Genomic DNA, 23168 nt, shown 5'->3' with positions numbered 1-23168 from the left:
ATAGAAGAATGTTGAACCAGTTACAATATACAACCAATAATTTGAAGCTGATTTCCAAGGCTTAAAGCCTGAATGATGCACTTTAATCTCCTGATCTGCATACATCCGAACCGAGGCTTCTCCGCATCCCCGCATCCACCATGTTACGGTACATCTGAAACGCTCAATTTATCCACTGTCAACCATCATGGCTTCACCATATGTGGCGATAGCTCTGCGCAAGCAGGATGAATTAGATGCTGCTATTCCCGTACAATGGAAACTGCCTGCACAGTTCATCCCCGAGGGGATGCTCACACCGGCCGAGTCCATCACCGAGGGTCCGAAGCAATACACCAGAGTCAATGTGATGGAGATTCCACGCACATGTGGGCTACTTTCATCTAAAGAACTTGAGATTACGGAGAAATATGATGTACGGGCACTCGTCTCAGCGATGACGGAGGGCAAAATCAAGGCTGAAGAGGTGGTGCTGGCATTTTGCAAAGTACGTTCTATATTCTTAACATATTGCAGGCTGAGAGCTAACCTTGTTCAGAGAGCAGCTATTTCCCACCAACTCACGCGCTGTCTGACCGAACCTCTGTTTGACCGTGCCTTACATCGGGCGCGGGAACTTGACGAACACCTCCAACGTACGGGTCACCCCGTCGGCCCTTTACATGGCCTCCCTGTCTCGGTGAAAGATACATTCCGGGTGAAAGGAGTGGATTCGAGCATCGGTCTCTCCGCATTGGCTTTTAAACCTTCATCTGCAAATTCTCCGCTAGTCGATCTCCTAGAGAGCCTCGGTGCCATCGTGATCGCCAAGACAAATGTCCCTCAGACGCTCGCAACGCTGGATAGCTGCAACCACCTATTCGGACGGACACTGAATCCACTGAATCGACAATGGACGGCGGGCGGTAGCACAGGCGGCGAGGGCGTTCTGGTCGCGATGCACGGCTCGATGGTCGGATTTGGCACGGATATTGGCGGTAGTATCCGCGTGCCGGCCATGTGCCAGGGTATCTATGGATTCAAGCCAAGCAACGGACGTGTCCCATATGGTGGTCAGGAAAGTGGCCAGCTTCCTGGTAAAGGTCGGATGGCTATCCAGGCTGTGGCGGGTCCTCTTGCCCGGTCGGTTGCGGATTTGGAGGCTATCATGCGTGAGATTGTACCGCGGTCGGAACTCTTTGATGAGGATTGTATACCGGGGTATTGGCCTGCGCCTGCGCCGTTGACACTTTCACCGCGGAACTTTACTATTGGTATCCTTAAGACGGATGGTCTTGTCACACCCTTACCCCCTGTGGCTCGTGTTATTGATGAAGTCGCCCGGCTCTTGCGTCAGACTCCGGGCGTTGGGGTTGTCGATATCCCAACCCCGCCTGCGATGCGCAAGTGCCAAGCAGTTGCTGGTAGACTTATGGGTGTTGATGATGGGTCCAGTATGATGGATCTTATCGAAAGTATGGGCGAGCCTTTGATTCCCTGGCTGCAGGGTAGGTATGGGCGTGGCAAGGCATTAAATGTCAACCAGCTAGCGGATCTGCACGCCCAGCGCGCCCAGCTAGAGAAAGAGATGCTGAGCATGTGGACACTCGGTTTATCGCGAGAGAGACGCGTGGATGCTATTATTTGTCCTGTGGCGCCACATCCAGTTCCCCAGATGGACCGTTACAATGCGGTGGGATACACCTCATCGTTCGTGCTGCTGGATTATCCAGCCGGTACGATCCCGGTACGCCGGTTGGTTGAGTCTGATCTGGAGATCGGACGCGAGATGGACTCACCGGATTTAGGTAGCTGGGATAAGGCGAATCGCAAATTATGTAAGTCTAACGGTGATCCGAAATCCAATCCCATGCTAATGCAGCAATGCTCGTAGGGGATGAGAAAACAACCGATCGTCGGGTTTATCTAGATTCACCACTCAGTGTCCAAGTCGTGACTCCAAAGCAACGGGACTATGAGCTCTTCCAGGCGATGGAAATTGTCGATAGAGCAGTGCAGGGACATGCAGTTGGTGCAAAGCTTTGAACGAACTGGTATAGAACCACCAAATGGTTCAAAATAGTCTTCCCAAGATTTCTTGACTTGTAATACATCGTTTTCCATCGGCAAAGTAATTGATCTATGATGTTCCTAGCGTCCACTTCATGTGCAGGCAATTTGGACACTGCAGACATCGGAGCGTAGCACTGGTGATTCAATCGTACGTAGAAAAAAAAAGCACACCCAGGCACCCTGGAATGCAGTTGGAAGATAGTCTGCCACCACTACAAATAGGGTCTTGAGATTGTTTATTAATATGTTGGTACGGAACACAGTCCGTACACAGAATGAGCATTACGTTAACCTCAGATTTGGATAGATAGTTTTGTAGACTAGAACTTAATCAAAAGCGTGAAATATCCCTTCCGAAGATCCGGTTGATCGTCCACCTGAAAGCAAGCTTAAGCTTATTGCGAGTGCTAAAGCTCATAGATAGATATGCTGCCCTCCATATCAAATGCGCCATTCTTCCCGTAATCCCTTCAGGTAGGTACTTGCTGCGTTTGCCGGTCTTGTCGTCGTGTGGAATCTGCATGAGAGCTTTCTCATCCCCGATATAGGCCATGGCCCCCAGGTTACGAAACGAGAAAGGTGGAGTCTGGTCAACGTCCTTCTTATTCATCCGTGTCGCCAGCCATTTGGCCTCTTGGAAAGTAGCTTGTGCCGTAGCAGGTGGTGCTCCGGTTTCGATCATGGCGTTGTCACCTAGCGCGTAGACATCTTGGAGAACAACCGTACGACCATTCTCGTCTTGCAGCTGTACGCGCAAATATCCGTCAACAAGGAGAGGACCCTTCTTGGAGACCTTCTTGAACTCCCAGACTTGTTCATCCTCGGTTGGCTGGCTCGTGTTGACAGATTTCGTGGGGAATTCATCCACTTTGTCCAGAGCCCTGATAAACTTGTTAGGGGCATTCCCTGTGGCCCAAACACACATTCCAATTCCAACCTCGCCTTCTTCTTTGGTTTTCATGGTCAGGCAGCGCTTGGGATCCATCTCGTGAGGTGGTGATTCGCCTGGCGCCCCCCAACGGAGACTCTCAACATGATGAGAAGTCTTAATATTGATTCCTTCACTCTTCATAGTTTCCATGGCGTATCGAGAGAGCGATTCGTCAAACGTGGACAAAACTTTAGGCGCCACATCGTAAAGAGTGATCTTGGGAATGTCATCGAGGGCTGGATACAAGCTCATCATATCCTTGTAGAGGAAGTCACGAAGCGATGCCGCCAGCTCAGTACCTGTCGGACCCGCCCCAACGATAGCAAAATGGAGCAGCCATTTCCGCATTTCAGGTGTTGTGGTCGGCAGCACAGCCAATTCAAAGCACTCGCGTACCCGCCGCTTCACACGCTTGGCGTCGCCAATGTCCCTGAAAAAAAAGGCATTTTCCTTAACCCCGGGTGTGCCAAAGGTGCGGCTCACAGCACCAACCGCAATAACAAGCTTGTCATAAGGGACCTCGAACATCTCGCCCCGTTCCCACCACCGGTATCCCTTCGTGACCTCAGCATTGTCGTCCTGTTTTTCCTCTTCGGTGCTTGTCTCGGTGACACCACTCTTCACCACAGTGGCCTCACATAGAACCGTCTTTTTCTTGAGATCGATCGATCGCGCCGCAGCTTGAATGAAATCAACCTTGGCATGCGGGTCACGCACAGGTTCGACAATATTAGAAAAGTCGAGAGACCCACTTGCCGCGTCGGTAAGAAGAGGAGTGAAAACAAAGTAGGAACGCGGTGAGATGACGATTGGCGAGAAGGAAGTCGGAGAGATCCGGCGAGACAAGGTATATCCGCCCCAACCCGATCCGAGAATGACTACACGTTCCTTGTGGGCATCTTTTTCGGACGCTTCGGTGTTTTTGATCTGGGTGGTAAGGCTTCTTGAAGAGTGCGTTGGGAAGGAGTTTCCGAGGAGAATTTGGTCGAGAAAGGGTGAGCGAAGAGCTCGATGTTGAATGCACCGAGGGCGCAAGGCACCCAGCGGTCGGAGGGGCATAATGTCAGTCGGAGGTACTACAGTCAATCAATTAAAACCTGTATGATCAGTTCCATCATTAGTGGCATCCTAGGTGTTTTTGAATTGTAGCTTGTCATAGACTTCAGCTGACACATCGGTGACCTCATCCTCGGAAGTTACGAGAGTGAAGGATATACGGAGTACGGAGCTTTCGGATCAAGATCCCCAAGATCATCACTTCTCTGTTCGAACCACGGAATTCACCGGGCTTCGCTCATGCTCCCGCGACTATAACTCTATTCTCAAGGGGAAACTCGGAACTGTTCGGAGCATCGGTGAAGAGTGACACGTGCCACTTTCGGAATAAGCAGGGGCAGTACAGCTCCATGCCATCGGGTATGAGGATGTGAATGCGATTTTGCAATTTGGAGAGTCAAGAGGAGAGAGGGAAGGTGAAGAGGGGAAGATGGCAAGATAGCAAGATGGGATGATCAGATGCAGGGAATCGAAACGGTCACGTGAATTCACATTTAGGCTGATTATACCCCGCAATCATGCCATCAGTCAAAACATGGATTGGAATTAGATATAGATGCCCAAGCCATCCAATTTATAGTTATCTTATATGTACATGTACTGGAGTAGTATCTAGGCAATCTGATGGGTAAGATATGCGGAGGCTGACCCACTCCGAGCGGCCCACTCGTTTAACTAAGCCGCTGAAAGAGGTCAATGTTCCAATGAAAGGTCAATTCAATTACGGGATATAAATCCTTCTTAAAGATAACCTTGGAAGGTACCCCGTCCTCCGTACCAGTAGATAATCAGCTGATAATCACTTAGCCGTCCCAGATAAGTTATCGAATGGATAAGATAAACGATCACGATAACGATAAGGTTCAAAGATTCCACTCTATAGGGTTTTTCCATGCTTGTTCCTGCTTGTTCTGTCCAAATTGAATTTCAATGTTGATTTTGTTCAACCGTTAATGAATGTCACTTGGTCGCATTCAAAAGAAACCTTGAAATTATAGACGCATCAGCTGAGTCTGGATTTGCCACATACCACCCTCATTGCAGGGGGTTATCAAAATTGCATATCATGATATCCCGTCAACCAATAGGTGCTCGCGTGGCGGTTTTAGGGGCAAAGACTAACTGCACCGGTCATTTTAGTCGACCGGAGTCCGCAGCACCATGTACAGATTCAGCCTATCACAGATTAATAGTCTAATGTTATCTTTCCCCCACAATCAGCCGTGTTTTTGTCCACGTGCACATAAATTTACTTGCTCTGCCCTTTTTTTCTGCCGCATTCCACCCTTCCTTCCCCACAACATCTCCATGGAGTACGATCCGGAAAAGGGTCTTGACAAGACCAATTTCTCCACTGTTGATCAGACCTCTCTCGATGTCGCAGTCGACAATGCTGCTCCACGTGAGACTGGTTTGCTAGCCAGGCTTCGGGCTCTGGAGGAGAGAATGGACAAGAAGCTGGGTCTGGAGTCTGAGGCCATCACACGCAAGCGCGACGAAGACAAAAAGCCCGTGCATTGGGTGGAAGAGTTGTCAATGGCCTTGCTATGGGCTAGCAGTACACTCAACACCTCATGCTTTGCAACAGGTTTCTTGGGCTGGGAATTCGGCCTTACTCTGAAACAATCCATCCTTATCACCATCTTCACATCTATCCTGGCCGCATCTCTGGCTGGCTTCTGCGCAACCTTTGGCGCTGTGACCGGTTTGCGTCAGATCAGTGTCGGTCGGTACAGTTTCGGATGGTGGCCGAATAAGCTTGTCGCCCTGCTTAACGGAATTCAGCAGCTGGGCTGGGCAGCCGTCGCATGTATTACAGGCGGTCTCGCATTAACCGCTGTGTCTGACGGTCGTGTCTCCTTGATCCTGGGTATCGTCATCCTGGCGGTTATCGCACTGATCATCTCCTTCGTCGGACTGAAAGCTATCCTGCTCTATGAGCGATGGGCCTGGTTGGTCTTCTTTGTCATCTTCCTCATCATCTTTGGTGAGGTTGGCCAGTATGCAGACAATACGGCCCCAGCCACTGTGACGGGCCGCGGTCTCTCGGCTGCCGTTCTCAGTTTGATTGGAGTGGTATACGGATCCAGCGCATCGTGGTGCACAATGGCGAGTGATTACTATGTTCACTACCCTGCCAATGTCAGCCGGGTAAAGGTGTTCTTGATGACCACTTTCGGTATTGCCATTCCGACCTCCATTGGTATGGTGGCTGGTTGTATCGTTGCCTCTGCCCTGAACAACAAGCCTGAGTGGTCCGCAGCGTACGATCAGGGAATTGGCTATCTGATTCAGGATATGCTCCACCCCCGCGGATTTGCGAAGTTCCTCCTAACCCTCCTCGTCCTGTCCGGTATCAACGTCAACGTTATCAGCATCTACAGCTCTGCTATTTCCTTCCAGCAACTTTCCCGACCCTTCGCTCGTGTTCCTAGGTTCATATGGACTATCATCTGCTTCGTCTGCATCCTAGCACTGTCGATCGGCGGCCGCGCGAAGCTCAACACATACCTCCAAGACTTCCTGAGCTTGTTGGGATACTGGTGCACCAGTTACGCTGTGATTCTCCTCGAGGAACACTATATCTTCCGCAAGGGCAACTTCGACAACTATGACTTGGAAGGGTGGAATGACCCGGCCAGACTACCTCTGGGTATCGGTGCGGGTGTGGCCTTTGCCCTCGGAGTTATTGCGTGGGTTATGGGTATGAGTGAGACATGGTTCGTGGGACCTCTTGCCAAGGTTATCGATGGCGGTGATGTTGCCAATGAGTTTACTTTTGTGGTGACTGCTTTGAGTTTTCTTCCAGCCAGGTACTTGGAGCTGAAATACTTCGGTAAATAATTAGTTATACATGTTAAACATAATAGATGTTGTATTTGTTCCCATTCATCGAATTTCCATCAAGAGTCATATAGTCATATAGTTGGTAGTGGATCTGGACCTTTCCACGGCTGGCACCGACGGTCTGCCCCGCGTAATTCGGTCAACGCCGGGATTTCAAGTGGGACAGAGAACCGAGCAGAAATACTTTAATTGCGGGGCTGATCTCTCTTCCATAGCTAAATACCAATTCAACCCACCATTCCCGCATTCCGTCACTCTACCTATACAGAAAATCATCCCGCCAAAATGAGCAACCAGGTCAGAAGTTACTACGCACCCACCGGGGGTCTGCCTCCCCAGACACAGGTCCTCACCGATCGCGCCATGTTCACCGAGGCCTACGCCGTCATCCCCAAGGGCACCTTTAGCGACATTGTCACCAGCTTCCTCCCCTTCTGGGACCAGACCCGGTTATGGGTGATCGCCCGCCCGCTCTCAGGCTTCGCCGAAACCTTCTCGCAATATATCATGGAAGTGCAACCGGGTGGTGGAAGTGACCGAGCCGAACTCGACGACGGCGCACAAGGAGTTCTGTTCGTAGTGGAAGGCGAAGTCACCGTGACCCTGGCCGGACAAACCCACACACTCCGCGAGGGCGGGTACGCTTATCTCCCTCCGAAGAGCGGCTGGACTCTCCGCAACACGGGCTCCGCTACCGCCCGGTTCCATTGGGTTCGAAAGACTTATGAAGCTGTGGATGGACTCGACTTTCCCGACCCGCTTTTTCTTAACGAAAAGGACATCGCGCCCACAGTGATGCCCGATACCGATGGTGCGTGGGCGACAACTCGCTTTGTGGACCCGACCGATCTTCGTCACGACATGCATGTTACTATCGTGACCTTCCAACCGGGTGGTGTTATTCCATTCGCTGAGACCCACGTTATGGAGCACGGATTGTATGTCTTGGAAGGAAAGGCTGTTTACCGTCTTAATCAGGATTGGGTTGAGGTTGAGGCAGGTGACTTCATGTGGTTGCGTGCTTTCTGCCCGCAAGCCTGTTACGCCGGTGGTCCTGGGCCATTCCGCTACCTGCTTTACAAGGATGTTAACCGTCACATGAAGCTATCACGATAAATGAGTCGGACAGCGCATATCATGGCACGCCAGCGTGAAGCGAAAAAGCGAAACTAGGGCCGAGGAAGTCCAGACAAATAACTATAACCATTCGTGAGGATGCACTGAGACAATCATCAGCTCGTAGCTTGTCAGTCATCGACATAGACAAGCAAGTGCATCCAACGATTCAAACCAATCAACGAGTCAGGAGGTGATGAATCACGATATACTCTGATATCTCAAATAATCAGAGTTCAATATTCTCATTCTGATTAGAACAGTATTTAAATGTATATCTTTATTACTGTCATTCCTGTATAACATATATCTTCAGCCTCCTTGTGACGCGCCACGGTGGCGCAGCGGTGGCGTTGATGACTCACTCGGATTTAAGTTAATCGGGAATTTCGGTCCTTGATGCCTAATTCAGTCTTTTCAACTGTAGATCCGGTAGATAGTGTGGATACATTCGCCTTCTCCGAATTCTAAAAATTCTATAACCTTCGGATATGCATCTTTTGGAAACGGTGAATTCCCAATGTATTCACTTCTCGGACTTATCAAGCTCGGAGGCGTTGTAGGGCCAGTAAAAGGCGGGGGATAACCAAGGCAGCACGATTGTTTGTACGCGTGGTGACTCCACTGACAAGGATTATGTGTACATGTACATTGGATCAAGTGTATATAAGAGCTTAATGAAATCATTAACTACAATTGTTTCTTTCTTCTTCCACTTCCACTTCCACTTTACTTTCTCGGCTTTCTACTTTTACTTCTACTTTCTACTACTACTTTCTACTTCTATTTCTACAACCTTCAACCCCCGACAACACATCTATATCACTTTGAGCTTTTGAAGATGGCTTCCATCTATCACCTCAATCACCCATCCTATTCATGGGATCCCTCAGCCACTGGCCTTGAGGACCACCCTTTCTTCTCTCATGGAGGTCACTACCACGGCCCACACGCTCACCACGGTCCTCCAGGCCCCCCTGGACCTCCTCCTCCTCCTCCCTACTGGGGCTATGGAGGCCCACCCCATCACGGCCATCACGGTCACCGCGGTCCTCCCCCAGCCTGGGAATTTGGAGGTCCCGAACATGGTCACCGCGGCCGTCACCGCCGCCACGGCGAGTGGGAGCAGCGCGAGAACAACGATGCCGAGCCAGAACAGAATGCTGATGCCACAGCATCCACCGAGAAGGTCCCCGAGACCCAAGATAAAGAGATGAACTCCTGTTCTGACTCCGAATCGGACGAGTACCGTTGCCGCAAAGACAAGCGCCATGGCAAGGGTCGTCATGGCCACGACCATGTTCACGGTTTCGGTAAAGGTGGCCGCGGAGGCAAAGGTGGTAGGGGCCGCCATGGATATGGACATGGACCAGGTCACAGGGGTGGTCCTGGAGCCTTTGGTGGTCATCATCACGGCCCTTATGGAGGTCCTGGTCCTCATCAATACGGCCCTTATGGAGGTCCTGACTTCGGAGGCCCTGGTCATTTTGGACCACCTCACCACGCGCACCCTATCTTCGGGTACGGCAGTCCGATGGGAAAAGGCCACAAGTGCCACGGACACAAAGGCTTTAGGGGATATGGACACAAAGGCAAGGGCCACAAAGGAGGACGTGGTGGGATGCGTGGTCCCGATGCAGGCTTCATGCGCCAACTGAGCGCATTCTTTGGATTCCCCTTTGGCCCACAGAACGAAACCGACTTCCAACCCTCCGTCGACATCTTCGACACCCCAGCCAACTATATTTTGCACGTTTCACTGCCCGGTGCTAAAAAATCTGACGTGAGCATCGACTACGATGCCGAAGAGTCCGTTCTACGTCTTACCGGTATCGTGCACCGACCCGGCATGGATGAGAATCTGCACCAAGCTCTGGTGATGGAGGAACGTGCCCAGGAGGTGGGCACTTTCCAGCGTGAAATTCGCCTTGGTACGCGCGAGGCCTCGGCTCCTATTGATTTTGATGCGATCGTCGCCAAACTCGAGGATGGTGTTCTGAACGTTACTATCCCGAAGATCGAGTCCGAGTTGAAGAAGGTTCTCGTTGAAGATGGCGATGTCAAGGAGAAAGATCCCATGGAGGAAGGTGTAAACCGGTCGATTACTCCTGTCGAGTCGGAGGAAAGCGAGGAGCAGGAGGTGCGCGAATACGTGAAAATTGCTATTCAGTAAGACCAGGACAGTTCTGGCCACAATTTCGGATTTATGCGGCGTTGGTTTGATTGAACTTAGTTTAGTTGGTGATTTTCGTGATTCTACAGATTGAATAACAAATCGTCAACTCGTTTTTTAACGAGTGATATACATAAACATCGCACTTCCAAGATTAATAGAAACATCTATAATAGTCTAACAATATGCATAATCACACGTTTCACGCTCTACTCAAATACAAAGGGTACCCTTGTCTCTCAAAAACCCAACGCTTCGGCCACCGTAGCCACTCCCTATATTCAGGACGAATCTTGCTCTCAATATCCTCCATTAACTGCCATCCAAGCCCATTCGTGAACCAAACATCATCCACAAGATGTATCAAGATACAGTAATATGCCATAATGACCAAGGCAGCGGGCTCATGCGCTTCAACGGCATCATGGAAAGATTTACTTAATGGATGGGCAAATATAAAGATTATTCCCCACTCAATCTTTGTCCCTGCAAGCTCAATGCATCGTGCCGCTCTTTCGAGGGCTTCAAGGGTGGCAATGTAGTCGTTTCTTTGACTTGAGGGGTCGCTTGTAGGATCACTCCCCTGACCAGGTTTATTTTCCACAGGGGCGAATGGGTAATTCCCAATGAATGCACGTAATTGAGAGGCTTCGACCCAAAAATCAGGAGGAAGCAGAGATTGAGAAACCTGTGCTGGGCTAGAAAGCAATCAGTAAACTAGTTGACTCCCAAGTTCCATGAATCCATGATTACCTTGGAATGAGCTCCGGGTCTATAAGATAAATCGAGTTCACCAAGGGTGCCAACTGAGTCTTTCGAATAGAATGCAAAAACGGCGCCATGAGAGCCTGAATGCCCGTACAACTCCCGAACAACTCCAGCACATTCGAGATCGGCGCAGGCCACCGACTAACACCCAGTCGAATAGGAGTACCCATCAGATGGACATTGATCATACTCGCAAAACAAAAGACTGGCTGCCAGTTCTTCGGATCAATAGGCGAGGCGATAATTTCTCGGAATTTCGCTAATCCTGTCGTCATATGGTAGGCCGATGCCTTGATATATCGCTCTTTCTGTTGAGGAGTGACCGACAGGAATGCGCGGTGCAGGGCAGCGATAGCCAAGAGCCCATTCATCACATAAGGATTCGAGTAGCCCTCAATAGGCATGATGACCCGCCAAACATAACGGGCATCTTCGCGGAGGGTCAGTGTATTGCACGTCATGGTGCAGTAGTGATGCATCAATTCAATATCAAGAGCCCAGTCCTCTGCGGCACGCATAGAAGGGTCAGGAGCTTCGGAAAGAATACCAAGTAGGTCGAACTTTTGCTCTTGCCGTACATAGTTAACAGGGCCCACATTGATACTAGGTTGTGGGTATAGATGCGGCTGTATTAGAGTCTGGGTCTGAGGTTGGGATTGGGTTTGGGGTTGAGCCACTGGCGATGCAGTAGCAGATGCAGGGGTCCCGTTTGTGGAGCCATGTTCATTTGATGCGACAAACTCGCAGAAGACACCATGTTTAACGCAATTGGTGCATGGATTTCGTTCATCACACTATTGAGCATGAGTAAACGGTGCGGTATAGGTTGGGTACATAGATGCGAACCTTCAATCTGCGGGCTTTGCATTGTGGACATCCATTACGACTCTTCCGATGTGTTCTTCGGGGTCCCATCTTGGCAGTGTACTCCAGAGTAAGGGGATCTTACCTTAGGTGATCCGTAGAGGAAACGGTTACGGTTACGGGGATTCTGATTCTAAACGGACTCGATTACGGATACGCAAAGACCCACATCTTGTGACCAATCAGAAGCTTACATTGCCAAAACGTCGTATCTCGTATTCCGAATATAAATCTCTTGGCTTCCAAGCACCATTTATGGAGTTGACTGAGATTTAAAATCTACCTGTATATAACTAGAAAGTGCCATGTCGTCTTACTCATGTCGGCATTTACACCATGAACCATTCCAACCTTTACGGCTATGACCCGTCTTACGCGGCAGCTATCATATTCGTGATTCTGTTCCTGGCTACTACAGGTTACCATCTCTGGCAATTAATCAAGGCACGATGCTGGTACTTTATTCCTTTTGTGATCGGTGGAATCTGTATGTCAACTTCTTTCAAATGTCATCAGTATGCTCTTAGGGATGCTAATTGGTAACCTTGGAACAGTTCAAATAATTGGATATCTCTGCCGGATCATCGCCCATAATGATCTGAGCTCCGTTACCATCTATGCTCTACAATCAGTTATGACTCTTCTTGCACCAACCTTGTATGCTGCTAGTATTTATATGGTCCTGGGACGCTTGGTTTCTTACCTTCATGCTGAGCACCTTTCTTTGGTCCCCGTCAAGTGGATGACCAAGATCTTCGTTGCGGGTGATGTCTTTTCATTCATGATGCAATCAGCAGGTGAGATCAGATGATACCACATTCAACAGTAGATACTAATATGAATAATAGGAGGTGGCCTCATGGCTAGCAAAAAGACTAGTACCCGAAACACTGGATCCAATGTGGTCATCGGTGGTCTGGTTGTTCAACTCCTCTTCTTCGGCTTCTTCGTCGTCGTCGCAGCCGTTTTCCACATGCGGATCACTAAGCAGCCGACAGCGAAATCATCAACAGAGCGTCAAACTACTCGAAACCAGGGCTGGAGACAGCGAAACTGGGCTACTGTGCTTCTGGCGCTGTACGTCGTCAGTATCCTTATCTTGATTCGGTCCATTTTCCGCCTGATCGAGTATAAGTATGGATTTGATGGATACATCATGACACATGAAGCATTTTCTTATGTCTTTGATGCGACAATCATGTTCATTGCGATGATCGTGATGAACGTTTATCACCCGGCGGTTATTTTGGGAGATGGGAAAAGTGACAGAATCCCGGATTCTTATGATTTGCCGCTTTAGATTAGATGGCACTGAGTTATAGATGTATCATGACATTCAGATGTCCAAAAATAAGTTCAATTTTGAGGCGGTATATTACTTGCTAAAGTAATCCAGATCAGCACTTCTGCGTGATCGGGCCAGGCTGATGACCTTCTCCATCTCCAATGCCTGGACATTGTCTCGCTCAACAGTATCTCGGCGGGAGAAGGACAACCAGCGCCGACCACGGCTGAAGATATCACCGATTTCATCTAGGGAAAGCGCAACGAGAACAAGGGGAATAGAAATAGCAAAGCCAATTCCAAATGTATACTTGGCCACGTATTCGAGCTTCAAATTATCGAATTCTTTCAAGTTGATGGTGAAAATGGAGGTAATGAAGGAAAGCGGCAGGAAGACGATGGTGACAATAGTAAAGACCATGATTGTCTTGCTTTGACGAGTGGTTCCAGCTGCCTGATCGCGTGCGAAGCGGGCCTCAAAGGCGTTAGCATGTTTCTGCTTGAGATCCAGCAGGTCCGTGATGGAGTGGTAGATGCGTTCAGCCTGCTTATCCATGCGGTCAATATCTTTCAGGTTCATCTCAATCATCCGCTGTTGATCTTTGAACCGTTTCTTGACCTCGTATTGGGATCGATTCTGTCCCTGGTAGGTTTCGCAAATCACTTCCTGGAAGTCGGCGAGGACGTGCTTTTGGTGATCCAAAACGGTGCGAATCATATTCAACTCATCACGGATATCTTTAATCTCCGCTAGAAGATCGGTTTCCTCTCCAATGTCCAGGAGATCGTCGACGAATAGTGGGGAGCCATCGCCATGACGATAATCATCATCGCTTTCCACTTCCTCTGGCACGTCCCGGCCAGATATCGAATGGGCCTTGCTGCGTGTGAGTCGGTTCAGCTTTCGATGACTCTTTAGCCACTTCGACGCCTGTGCAGATGCATGATTGAAACGATTGAACAGGAGCGTCTCCCGGTCAGTGGCTATACCAATGGAAGATTCAAACATGTCCAAAAATTGATACTCGTCATCTCCCAGGCGATGTCGGTCAAAAACGCCAGAGCACCGATTGGTAATTATAATCGCGAGGTCATGTACTGACTTGACAGGATCGCGAGTCTTAGAATTGATGTCCTCGATAATCCCATCCAGCACGTTGAGAGGATCATTCTTCGGTTGGTCCCATCGCTGTGGGAAGCTGGTCACAATGAGGTTACTCCCCAGTACCCACATCCACAGCTGATCAACCATGAAGATTTTTGGTTCATTCTCCGGTCTTTCACACCCAGGGCCCTTGGTTTGGTATCTATACACAACCTGGTCCTGGTCGCGACTCTGCGTATCGATATTGGGATAAAAGAATTGATCCAATGTTCGACGAACATGTAGGGAAGTAGTGGAAGATGAAAGATGCGCATCAATTAGCATCTCGTCCCGAGTACGGGCTCTTTTGATACGCTGAGGGTCAAATTTTTCGGCCCGTTGGATCGCGTCTTGCATTTTCTGCCTACGCTCTGCAGTTTCAAAATGCAAATATGGCATAAAGACGCAGATATTGCATGCAGAGGCGAGGCTATGAGGATCCTTGCATAGAGAGGGTGAATGAAGCGGCCGTCCTTTCTCAGCCCATGGAGCTTTAGCTTTGGATTCTTTTGGAGTCCCAGGATTGCTCCCTGTTTTACCACGCTTTTGAATGTGCTTCTTCTTCAACAGACCTTCGTTATCATCTCGATCCGTTTTGCCCGGCGCTTTCTGCTTGCGAAAGACAGAGCTGTTGTCTGTGGCTATCGACTGGCCATCTGTCGGTACTTCCTCTGTCTTTTCTTCTTCTCGGCGTCGTGTCGTGCGAGGTGTATTCTGGCACAAGGGTCGCATGAAGTGTGAGTGGATCTTCTGGCCGCGATGTTGATAGGAGAAAGATTTCTCAATGCCCTTGAAACCATCCACATCGTGAGCGCCCTCTTCAATGAAAGATTTGGTCAACAAAGCCTCCACCCAAGCCATGTTATTGGCCGGTAGATGAATCCATCTGAATTCCGTTGCGCGGTTATCAGCAGGAACTGTTGTCACAGCCTGTTTTCGGGGATTCTCTAGGTCTCGACCATAAAGTAGATTGTAGACCGACATTCGCTTCACACGATTCTCATTGTGGAAGTTTCCAAAATCTACAATTGTGCTGTCGAAGGCAGCCGAGGCTTGCTTGACATCTTCAGATAAAGACTCGACATTGTTGAATGGCGCCAACAAAAGCACCACATCTCTCTGCTTTAGCTGTGCAGCGCGAAGAAACGGAGTACTACCGAAGTGATCTCGAACACGCCTTTTCAGGTCCGGCCTCTCTAGTAAACATTCAACGACCTCGCGATGGCCCCCCTGCGCTGCGAGATGCAACGGAGTCACACCATTCAAGAGCTGGCTATTAATATGTGCGCCTGCACGCAACAAAATCCGCACAATTTCCTCGCAACCCTTGTCACATGCATTATGCAATGGTGTCCAACCGCCATCACTGCAAGCATTGACCGCAGCTTTGTGCGCCAGCAACAGCTGGATAATATCCGCGCGATCGTGCGCTGTCGCAATATGCAACGCTGTCTTCCCCCGCAACTCCCTAGCATCAATTTCGGCCTTGGGCCCGCCATCCGGCCGAGTAAGCAGTAGCTCGGCGAGGCGCGAATTCCCCGTCGCACAAGCCCAATGCAATGGGGATCGACCCAGTTCATCCTGCCCATCCACCCCATTGATCTTGCAATCCGTCCTCAGCAAGAGTCTGACAATATCATCGCCCCATCCCCATGAACACTCCTTATCTGCGGCAAGATTATGCAAAACATTCCTCTTTCGCAAATCGCGGGCGTTGACATTCGCCCCGCGCATAATCAACAGTTGTAGAATATCGGCATGATTCTTCCAAGCTGCTGTCATAAGCGCAGTCCGACCCTCCTTATCCGTACTGTCGGGCGATGCACCAGCATCCAGGAGTAGTCGGACGATCTGGTAGTGATCTCGCTCGACGGCGCGGAGGAGCGGGGAAAGTCGATTGCTTGGAACGTCGGTTTTAGCGCCGAGTTTCAGGAGGTATCCGGTTGTCGCGATGCGATTGCGCTCAGCGCTGCGCATGAGAGCGATGCGGAGAAAGTTTTCGGAGAATTGGCCATATTCGCGTGCGAGTGTGATTGTATTTTGGAGGGCTTCGACATCGTCGTTCTCGGCTGCGCGGAGGAGTCGTGGCTCGAGACGCTCGTGGCCCTCGCTTGTTATGCTAGAACGAGAACGGGAACGAGGCATAATGATCGGCTGAGGGTATAAATGAGGGACTCTTTTTGGCATTTCTTTCTGCCGTTCAATCCAGAAATGGATTAGGCCATGATTAGTGTCGCCCGAATATTCTCTGCCTGCGAGACTGGAAAGTATGCGTACATGGGTAGAGCGTAATTTGACATTCTTCAGGATAGGCTAACCCATCAAGTTAAAAGCCTATTAGGTAAGGGCAGGGATCAGCGATTTCCTGCATGGTGAAGGCGCCATTGTGGGCAATAGGCCATGAGCGGTGGCAGCTCGTATTTCAAGATGGTTAAGCCTTCTTTTGTGGGTCACAACATTCAAGTCATCAATTTGAAATTGGCACATCGTGAAAGATCTGGGATTTCATGGAAAGAGATACAGTACAATGTACGGAGTAGAGTGGAAAGGATAGATTAAACAAATAAGTCTGTCACGTTCCCGTGAACAGTTCCATGGATCCCAGACCCACGTCGACACCATTCAATTGCTAGCAGTCGACTTATAAGTAATTAGAGCCAACTAGTTTGTACATGTATAACAAATTGAATCTCTTGCAGATGTTATCTTTTTTTCCATCTCATCTCCAGAAAAGACAAGAACAAATTATAAGAGGGGAAATCAAACCAATGAAGACAGTCTCAACAGAGATGCTGAATGCTGATATGCTGATAATTATGATAGTGTGCCTTCTTCCATGCTCTTCAATACATTAAATGGTTTTGCTTTTGTTCTCTCCTCGCTTCCTGTGAATCGCGCCGTCCCAACCCAATGGTTAATGTCACAAATATGCGCCTATGCACAAACAGTCAAAAGGAAAGGGAAAAAAAAAAAAAAAGAATGGGCCATGTATGGCCAGGTGGTGGGGATACCGCCAATGCTACCAGGGGCAAATAAACAATCAAGAAAATAAAAACACATGGATGGGGGGAAGAAACTAGTGTTTCTTGCCCTTCTCCTTCTTGGGAACCTCCTTTAAGATGTCATCAAAACTCATGTTCGGGTTAAATCGGCTGATGGGACGTGAAGGAGGTTCAAGGGGGGCAATGCCAGCAGGTAATGGCAGCGCCTCCAAGCCAGGGTAAATAGAGTGGCGATGCTCGACCCGTGCTCCAGCCGCAGGGGAGCGTTGGCGCGGAATAGCAGGTGGAGGTGGTGTTAGGCCACCGTGAGGCATGTTCATCATCTGCTGCTGCAGTTCCGAGGAAGAGCCAGCCGATGACTGCTGAGCGGGGTAGGGCGATGAGATAGAAGACTCGTCCTCTTCCCAGTCCTCCACGGTGGGAGGCTCAATCAGTTGGCCAGCCTCGGCCCATTGTTCAGCAACCTGCCAACAATGGCTGCGGCGGTAAACACCCTCAACGCCGTTGATAACCACATCGGAAGGAAGGCTGACAACACCCGCTCCACCAGCGACACCGAACCAGCTGCGCGCAGTTTTGGTGTCATTCTGGATCCAGGGTGCACCACCACGAGGGGCAATGGAGAGGAAGTACTCAACACCCTCAGAGAAGCGAACCTCGGGAACATCCACAACCAGCATAGGGAGAGACTGGATGACAGCGTAAAGGAAAATCCATTGACCACATCGCAGATCGGTAATGTCCTCTAGGGTCTTACCCGCAGCAGAGCGTCGCTCGAATTGCATGAAGCTTTCGATGAAAGGAGTCGGGCGCATGCTCTCCCGGGTGTAGGAGTCCATCAAGACGGCGTTGATGTCAGAGTTCTTGAGTTTCTTGCTTCGCAACTTGCCTGCTTTCTTGGGTTCCAGGGGCTTTCGGTGCAGGACTTGTAAGGAGGGAATCTGAGGAACATCGAACGGAATTGGAGGAAGAACGGGCGGAGTGCTGCGATCGTACTCGCTGAGAATATGGCGGAGGGCACGGAGGGTAACATCCATAATATCAGTGGAAGAATTGTCGCCGCCCGAACCAGATGCGTCAATAGTGCGAGTGGTGAGGGCAGTGCGGTCAACCAACAGGTCATAGAGATCAGTGAAATCATGGTACAAGTCCAGGAGAAGCAGACGATTCAATCCACTTTCCTCGAACTCGTTCTTCTTCGATCGGGCCTTGGGTGGCCAGCTGCCATACTTCTGTCGGTAGAACTGCATGGTGAAGCGACGGAATTCGAAGAACCCGGACTTCCAGTTCTTGAAGCGGATGACCTTACTTTCCATTGAAGTCTGCGAGTTCGCGCTACCGGAGAAGACCGAGGGGAAGTCGAAATCCTCAAGTTTCGAGTACAGGCCACGCAAACGAGTGTCCAGATCGATAAAGCCGCGCTCCATCCGCTTTTGTGTGATGGGGTGGATGAAGGTAAATTTGGGACTCCGCAGTTGCTTGATTTCATCCAGCTTGCCGACACCATGGACGAATCCCTCCACGTAGAGAGGGAAGTATCTGAGGCGTTCACCGAGAACGATCGCCTCGATGGTCTTTTCTCGACTCTTGCGCACATCGGCCAAGCGCAATTCATCGCAGTAGTTGCTGAAGCTAGAAGTAGCGGTTTCACCAAAGTTGGAACCGTCCAGGTTGGTAAACTCGAATCGTGCCAGCAAAACAGCGACATCCATGAAGATGCTAAATAGAGATGCCGATTTCGGGCTGGAGATAAGCGACTGGCCAAGGAGGAAGGCGAAAAGATTGCGGAAGAGGAGGAGGTTGTCCGAATCTTCTTGTGTCAGGCGAGACGATGGGTTGGAAACGTCACTGTTCAAGGGAATTGGCAGGTACAGGTGCAGTTCCGGAGCCTCGTCGGCGCCATCATCAAAGGCCAACCGTTGGCTGCCTTGGCTATCGTTGTCATTGTCTGCGAGGTGTTCCAGCGGGGTCAAAGGAGGAGAGACGAGCGAGAGGGTACGGGTGGGCTGCTCCAGGCCGCTGGCTTTCGCATCGGTACCACGGGCAAGGTATGTGAGAGAGGGGGATTCAGCGAAGATGGTAGAATCAACCTTGAAGGATGGCGCGCGACCAGTGTTTTGAGGGAACAAGTAAACAAAGGTGTCACCTTGTTCGTTCCACAGCTCCGGGATCTATAACCCGTTAGCAAGTTTTGTACCTTCCAATGCGTAATTCCAACGTACCTGCTCTCCTCTTAACAGCGGACCCAGGTCGTATACGACTTTCTGGTCCAGCCCAGCAATCCAGGCACTCGGCGCCGTGGCTGCCGCGGGTCGCTTATCCACGGAACTGGCCCGCGACCGTCCTCCCATTCCCGGCATCCAGCTCCTGCGTTTCGAAGGGGTGCCCGGGCGAGAGTCTGGGGTGGAACCTGGGATGGCCAAACCCGTCACGCTGGAAGGTCGGCTCACATCACGACCTCTGCTCTGCGGTCGACCGCTTGATGGGGAGCTGGGAGCACTGCTGGCCAAGTCACTGTTCACGGCGAGCAAGGACGGTGGGGGCTGTAGGCTCTCCAAGTCGAAATCCAAAGGTACGGAATCAGGAACGGTCCGGGGCTCTGAGGCAATGGGATTGGGTGTAGATACATGGCGAGTCGGTCGGGAACTGCTTCGTTGGCGGGTTTTTGAATCGGAGGAGCTCGATGAAGATCCGGGGGCATTATGCTCCTTGTGACTGCCCAGGGAGAAGAGAGACGAGATGCGCTTCGCCGACTTAACGGGAGCAGACAACATTTTGGTTGTCACGGTAGAGGATCAGGAGGTCGAAGGAAGTCGAAAGTTCAGCGACCACGGCGCAGGATAGAGAGAAGGGTGAGCACTGGTTAAGCCCGCATAGGCAGGAATGGGAGCGGGAACAGGGGATTTTCAGTGGAATGGATCGGCAGGTAAGAATGGGTAAGAAAGGTGGAGTGTTTAGTTAATCATTAACCAGAGAATGAAGCCCAGAAGAAAGAAGTGGATCAGGGGGGTCGAAAGTAATTTCAATGATTCAGGTAATATAGAAAATGAAATTGAAGTCTTTAACCCTTAAAGCCCATAAAAAAAAAAGTTGTACGGAGTAGCTATTATTGGAAAGGAACCGGATAGAAGCTCCTTGGCTGTGCAGGTGGATACCCCGGGAAACCGGTTACCATACGCTATACCTGGAATGCGCCCGTGAGATTCAATTCGAATTCAATTGATGAAAAAGTACTAAAAAGTGCATAGTATTACATATACAGATATCGAGGCCAAGAATATGTTAGGCTGATTCCTATGAATAGTTGTAGATTATCGGGCCAAAAGAGGCCAAGGTTTGGTTAAGGTTCAAGCCTGTGGTTTAGTTACTGCATAAAAGATATATTTATCTTCCAGCTACATATAGGCTGAGTAGTATGTACTGTACACTTCATTATATTTACAAGTGCATGGCAATTTAGATGTCTGTAGCACTTTATACCGTGTGTCAATAATCACATTTGATCCAATTGAATGTCATTCATTCTCTTCTCACGTCTATTGATATGGTTTATTGCATGGGGTGCTATAAATGACTAAGTTATTAGGCACTTCACCTCTAGTTTGAAAGCCTATATCAATTTATACCATAAACCATATTCTTGTGCCTTGAAAATTGAAAATTGAAAGTAAGAAAACCTAAACCTCCAAGGTTCTCCTGTTCCTGTTCCTGTTCCTGTTCCTGTTCCTTTTCCCCTCATTGAAGTTTGGTTCCACTCGCTTCCAAAACCTTGGAACGTCCGATCTCGGTTCATGGACTCCATAGCTACTGTATCACCAATCTAATCCCTGCTTTATCCCCCGAACTCCGTACAGTACGTACATACACAGCCTCAAGCTTGAACTATGTCTACCCGCATTGATTTGTCTGCAGGGTGGCCAAACCCCACGCTGCTCCCCGCCCCCGAGTTACTCCGCTCCGCCTCAACAGTGCTGACTGACCCCTCCATTGCCCACCCGGCATTGGGATACGGCCCCGATGAAGGCTATGAACCTCTACGTGTTCACATAGCCCAATGGCTGCAGTCATTCTATCAACCTCACCACCCTATTTTGTCAAAACGGATTTGCATCACGGGCGGGGCCAGCCAGAACCTCGCTTGTGTGCTGGCCGTGTTCACCGATCCTGTGTACACACGGCATATTTGGCAGGTCGATCCTACGTATTTCCTCGCAGGACGGATATTTGACGACGCCGGTTTCTTCGGCCGAGTCAAATCTGTACCCGAGGATGACGAAGGCATTGATCTGGAAGTCTTGGAGAGTGGGTTACGGGAGGCCGAGATCAAGGCTACAGCGGAAGGTAACGATACACCGGTATGTACTCCGTACTGCATTAAGAACCGAAGTGATTTTAGACTGACTGGTCAGAGACTGAAACCCCCTCGGCCCTGGCGGAAGATCTACAAACATGTTATTTATGCTGTCCCCACCTTTGCCAACCCATCCGGCAAGATCATGTCGCTGCATCACCGGGAGCAACTGATCCGACTGGCACGGAAGTACGATGCTCTCGTGGTGACTGACGATGTTTATGATTTTTTACATTGGTCATCCACGGGTAGCGAATTGATATCTCCCGACCGTGCAGTCGTCCCACGGCTCGTGGATGTGGATCGCTACTTGGATGGTGGTCCCGTGGATGAATGGGGCCACGCAATAAGCAATGGTAGTTTTTCAAAGCTAATCGGGCCAGGCACCCGCACAGGATGGGCAGAGGCATCTGAAAAAGTGGCCTTCGGGTTATCACAAGTGTAAGTGTCTATGGAGTGTAATGACCGGCTGGGCGTGGAGAAGGCTGACGTGAACAGAGGCTCGTCTCGGTCCGGTGGAGCACCTTCCCAAATGACCTCGACCTTGATCGATCAACTCCTTGGATCGGGATTTCTGGAACAGCACATTCGTGATACATTACAGCCTGCATATGCCAAGCGATATCATGATCTGACATCTGCCATTCAGGAACATCTGGCGCCACTAGGGGTCACTTTTGAGGCGCCGGTCAATGGCGTGGTGGGCGGATACTTCATTTGGCTTACCCTACCAGCTCCACTGCTAGCGGCAGATATAGTTCAGCGTTCCGATCGGGAAGAAAACCTGCGCTTAGCGCCTGGTGATGCGTTTCAAGTGGCGGGGGACCCCGAGGCAGCAAGTACTCGCTTCAACAACAACCTTCGATTGTGCTTTGCATGGGCAGAGCCGCAAGAACTTGCCGAGGGAGTGCGTAGACTTGCGCGCGTCCTGAAACGATGAAAGATTGTTTATTTTGGTATTACCAGGGACGGAGCTTGACGGATCGGACCGATTCAGAGGACGCGCGGCCAGGCATAAATACATAAAATTTCGAGTTACGGATTACGTGGATACAGCAACTCCATAGCTCCATAACACTCCAGTGGGACAAACCAAAGTTGAGAAAGTCCACTTCACCCAGAGTGGCCATCTGAGCCGAGCTTAGTCAGGAAATCAGTAAGGCCAAGAAGAACAATTTTAACTAGTGAACTAGTACACTAGTACTCCATAGTTATGCGAGATCAAGATCACATATGGAAATGCATCACTGTCACTGGCAGGTTCGAGAACAAATCAGATTATCGTATTCGTACATCGACATCTACATATGCATACTTACCGCCGCTAACCTGAAGCGGGTCACATCATTCAGGGGCCAAGCTTGGCTGCTTAACCACGCAGTACCTACAGAGTGAGGCGTAAATAACTACAAAACCTGATATAAATGCTACATTGACTCGTGATCCAGATGGCATCATCAAGAATCTCAGGAATCTCCCGTCCTACTTCGGAGTGCTTCCCCGCGTCTGGGAATGTTCATCCATTACACCCGCATCCCTGACAACCCAAACACCGGATCTCGGACATCTTGGCCACCACA

At 50.0% G+C, this 23168-nt stretch overlaps 10 protein-coding genes across 10 annotated transcripts; 6 read left to right on the top strand and 4 right to left on the bottom strand.

Moving 5' to 3' along the window:
• Positions 1–187: 187 nt before the first annotated feature.
• On the top strand, positions 188–2025 carry N7520_010139 (putative general amidase; the record flags this gene model as incomplete). Its single annotated transcript, XM_057144073.1, has 3 exons — positions 188–487; positions 539–1817; positions 1874–2025. The coding sequence occupies 3 exons, from the start codon at positions 188–190 to the stop codon at positions 2023–2025; spliced, it is 1731 nt and encodes a 576-aa protein (XP_056993361.1).
• Positions 2026–2383: 358 nt separating this feature from the next.
• Positions 2384–4042, bottom strand: N7520_010138 (putative pyridine nucleotide-disulfide oxidoreductase; the record flags this gene model as incomplete). Its single annotated transcript, XM_057144072.1, has 1 exon — positions 2384–4042. The coding sequence occupies one exon, from the start codon at positions 4040–4042 to the stop codon at positions 2384–2386; it is 1659 nt and encodes a 552-aa protein (XP_056993360.1).
• Positions 4043–5347: 1305 nt separating this feature from the next.
• N7520_010137 (putative nucleoside transporter) lies at positions 5348–6883 on the top strand (the record flags this gene model as incomplete). The annotated part of the gene is made up of 1 exon (XM_057144071.1): positions 5348–6883. The coding sequence occupies one exon, from the start codon at positions 5348–5350 to the stop codon at positions 6881–6883; it is 1536 nt and encodes a 511-aa protein (XP_056993359.1).
• Positions 6884–7171: 288 nt separating this feature from the next.
• Positions 7172–8002, top strand: N7520_010136 (uncharacterized protein; the record flags this gene model as incomplete). Its single annotated transcript, XM_057144070.1, has 1 exon — positions 7172–8002. The coding sequence occupies one exon, from the start codon at positions 7172–7174 to the stop codon at positions 8000–8002; it is 831 nt and encodes a 276-aa protein (XP_056993358.1).
• An 841-nt stretch (positions 8003–8843) lies between these two features.
• On the top strand, positions 8844–10175 carry N7520_010135 (Hsp20/alpha crystallin family protein; the record flags this gene model as incomplete). The annotated part of the gene is made up of 1 exon (XM_057144069.1): positions 8844–10175. The coding sequence occupies one exon, from the start codon at positions 8844–8846 to the stop codon at positions 10173–10175; it is 1332 nt and encodes a 443-aa protein (XP_056993357.1).
• A 202-nt stretch (positions 10176–10377) lies between these two features.
• N7520_010134 (Zn(II)2Cys6 transcription factor domain-containing protein) lies at positions 10378–11858 on the bottom strand (the record flags this gene model as incomplete). The annotated part of the gene is made up of 3 exons (XM_057144068.1): positions 10378–10873; positions 10929–11737; positions 11790–11858. 3 exons carry the CDS (start codon positions 11856–11858, stop codon positions 10378–10380), a joined length of 1374 nt encoding a protein of 457 aa, XP_056993356.1.
• Positions 11859–12143: 285 nt separating this feature from the next.
• On the top strand, positions 12144–13107 carry N7520_010133 (RTA1 domain-containing protein; the record flags this gene model as incomplete). The annotated part of the gene is made up of 3 exons (XM_057144067.1): positions 12144–12294; positions 12362–12604; positions 12656–13107. The coding sequence occupies 3 exons, from the start codon at positions 12144–12146 to the stop codon at positions 13105–13107; spliced, it is 846 nt and encodes a 281-aa protein (XP_056993355.1).
• A 75-nt stretch (positions 13108–13182) lies between these two features.
• N7520_010132 (ankyrin repeat protein) lies at positions 13183–16380 on the bottom strand (the record flags this gene model as incomplete). Its single annotated transcript, XM_057144066.1, has 1 exon — positions 13183–16380. The coding sequence occupies one exon, from the start codon at positions 16378–16380 to the stop codon at positions 13183–13185; it is 3198 nt and encodes a 1065-aa protein (XP_056993354.1).
• A 931-nt stretch (positions 16381–17311) lies between these two features.
• On the bottom strand, positions 17312–20011 carry N7520_010131 (uncharacterized protein; the record flags this gene model as incomplete). Its single annotated transcript, XM_057144065.1, has 2 exons — positions 17312–19408; positions 19460–20011. The coding sequence occupies 2 exons, from the start codon at positions 20009–20011 to the stop codon at positions 17312–17314; spliced, it is 2649 nt and encodes an 882-aa protein (XP_056993353.1).
• Positions 20012–21121: 1110 nt separating this feature from the next.
• Positions 21122–22528, top strand: N7520_010130 (aminotransferase-like domain-containing protein; the record flags this gene model as incomplete). The annotated part of the gene is made up of 3 exons (XM_057144064.1): positions 21122–21592; positions 21647–22029; positions 22087–22528. 3 exons carry the CDS (start codon positions 21122–21124, stop codon positions 22526–22528), a joined length of 1296 nt encoding a protein of 431 aa, XP_056993352.1.
• Between the last annotated feature and the right edge of the window lie 640 nt (positions 22529–23168).

This window comes from Penicillium odoratum (genome assembly GCF_028828045.1).
Source record: "Penicillium odoratum strain IBT 22623 chromosome Unknown utg000006l_segment0_segment0, whole genome shotgun sequence".
In the NCBI taxonomy this organism is placed as follows: domain Eukaryota; kingdom Fungi; phylum Ascomycota; class Eurotiomycetes; order Eurotiales; family Aspergillaceae; genus Penicillium; species Penicillium odoratum.
This window is presented reverse-complemented; position numbering and strand designations above follow the sequence as displayed.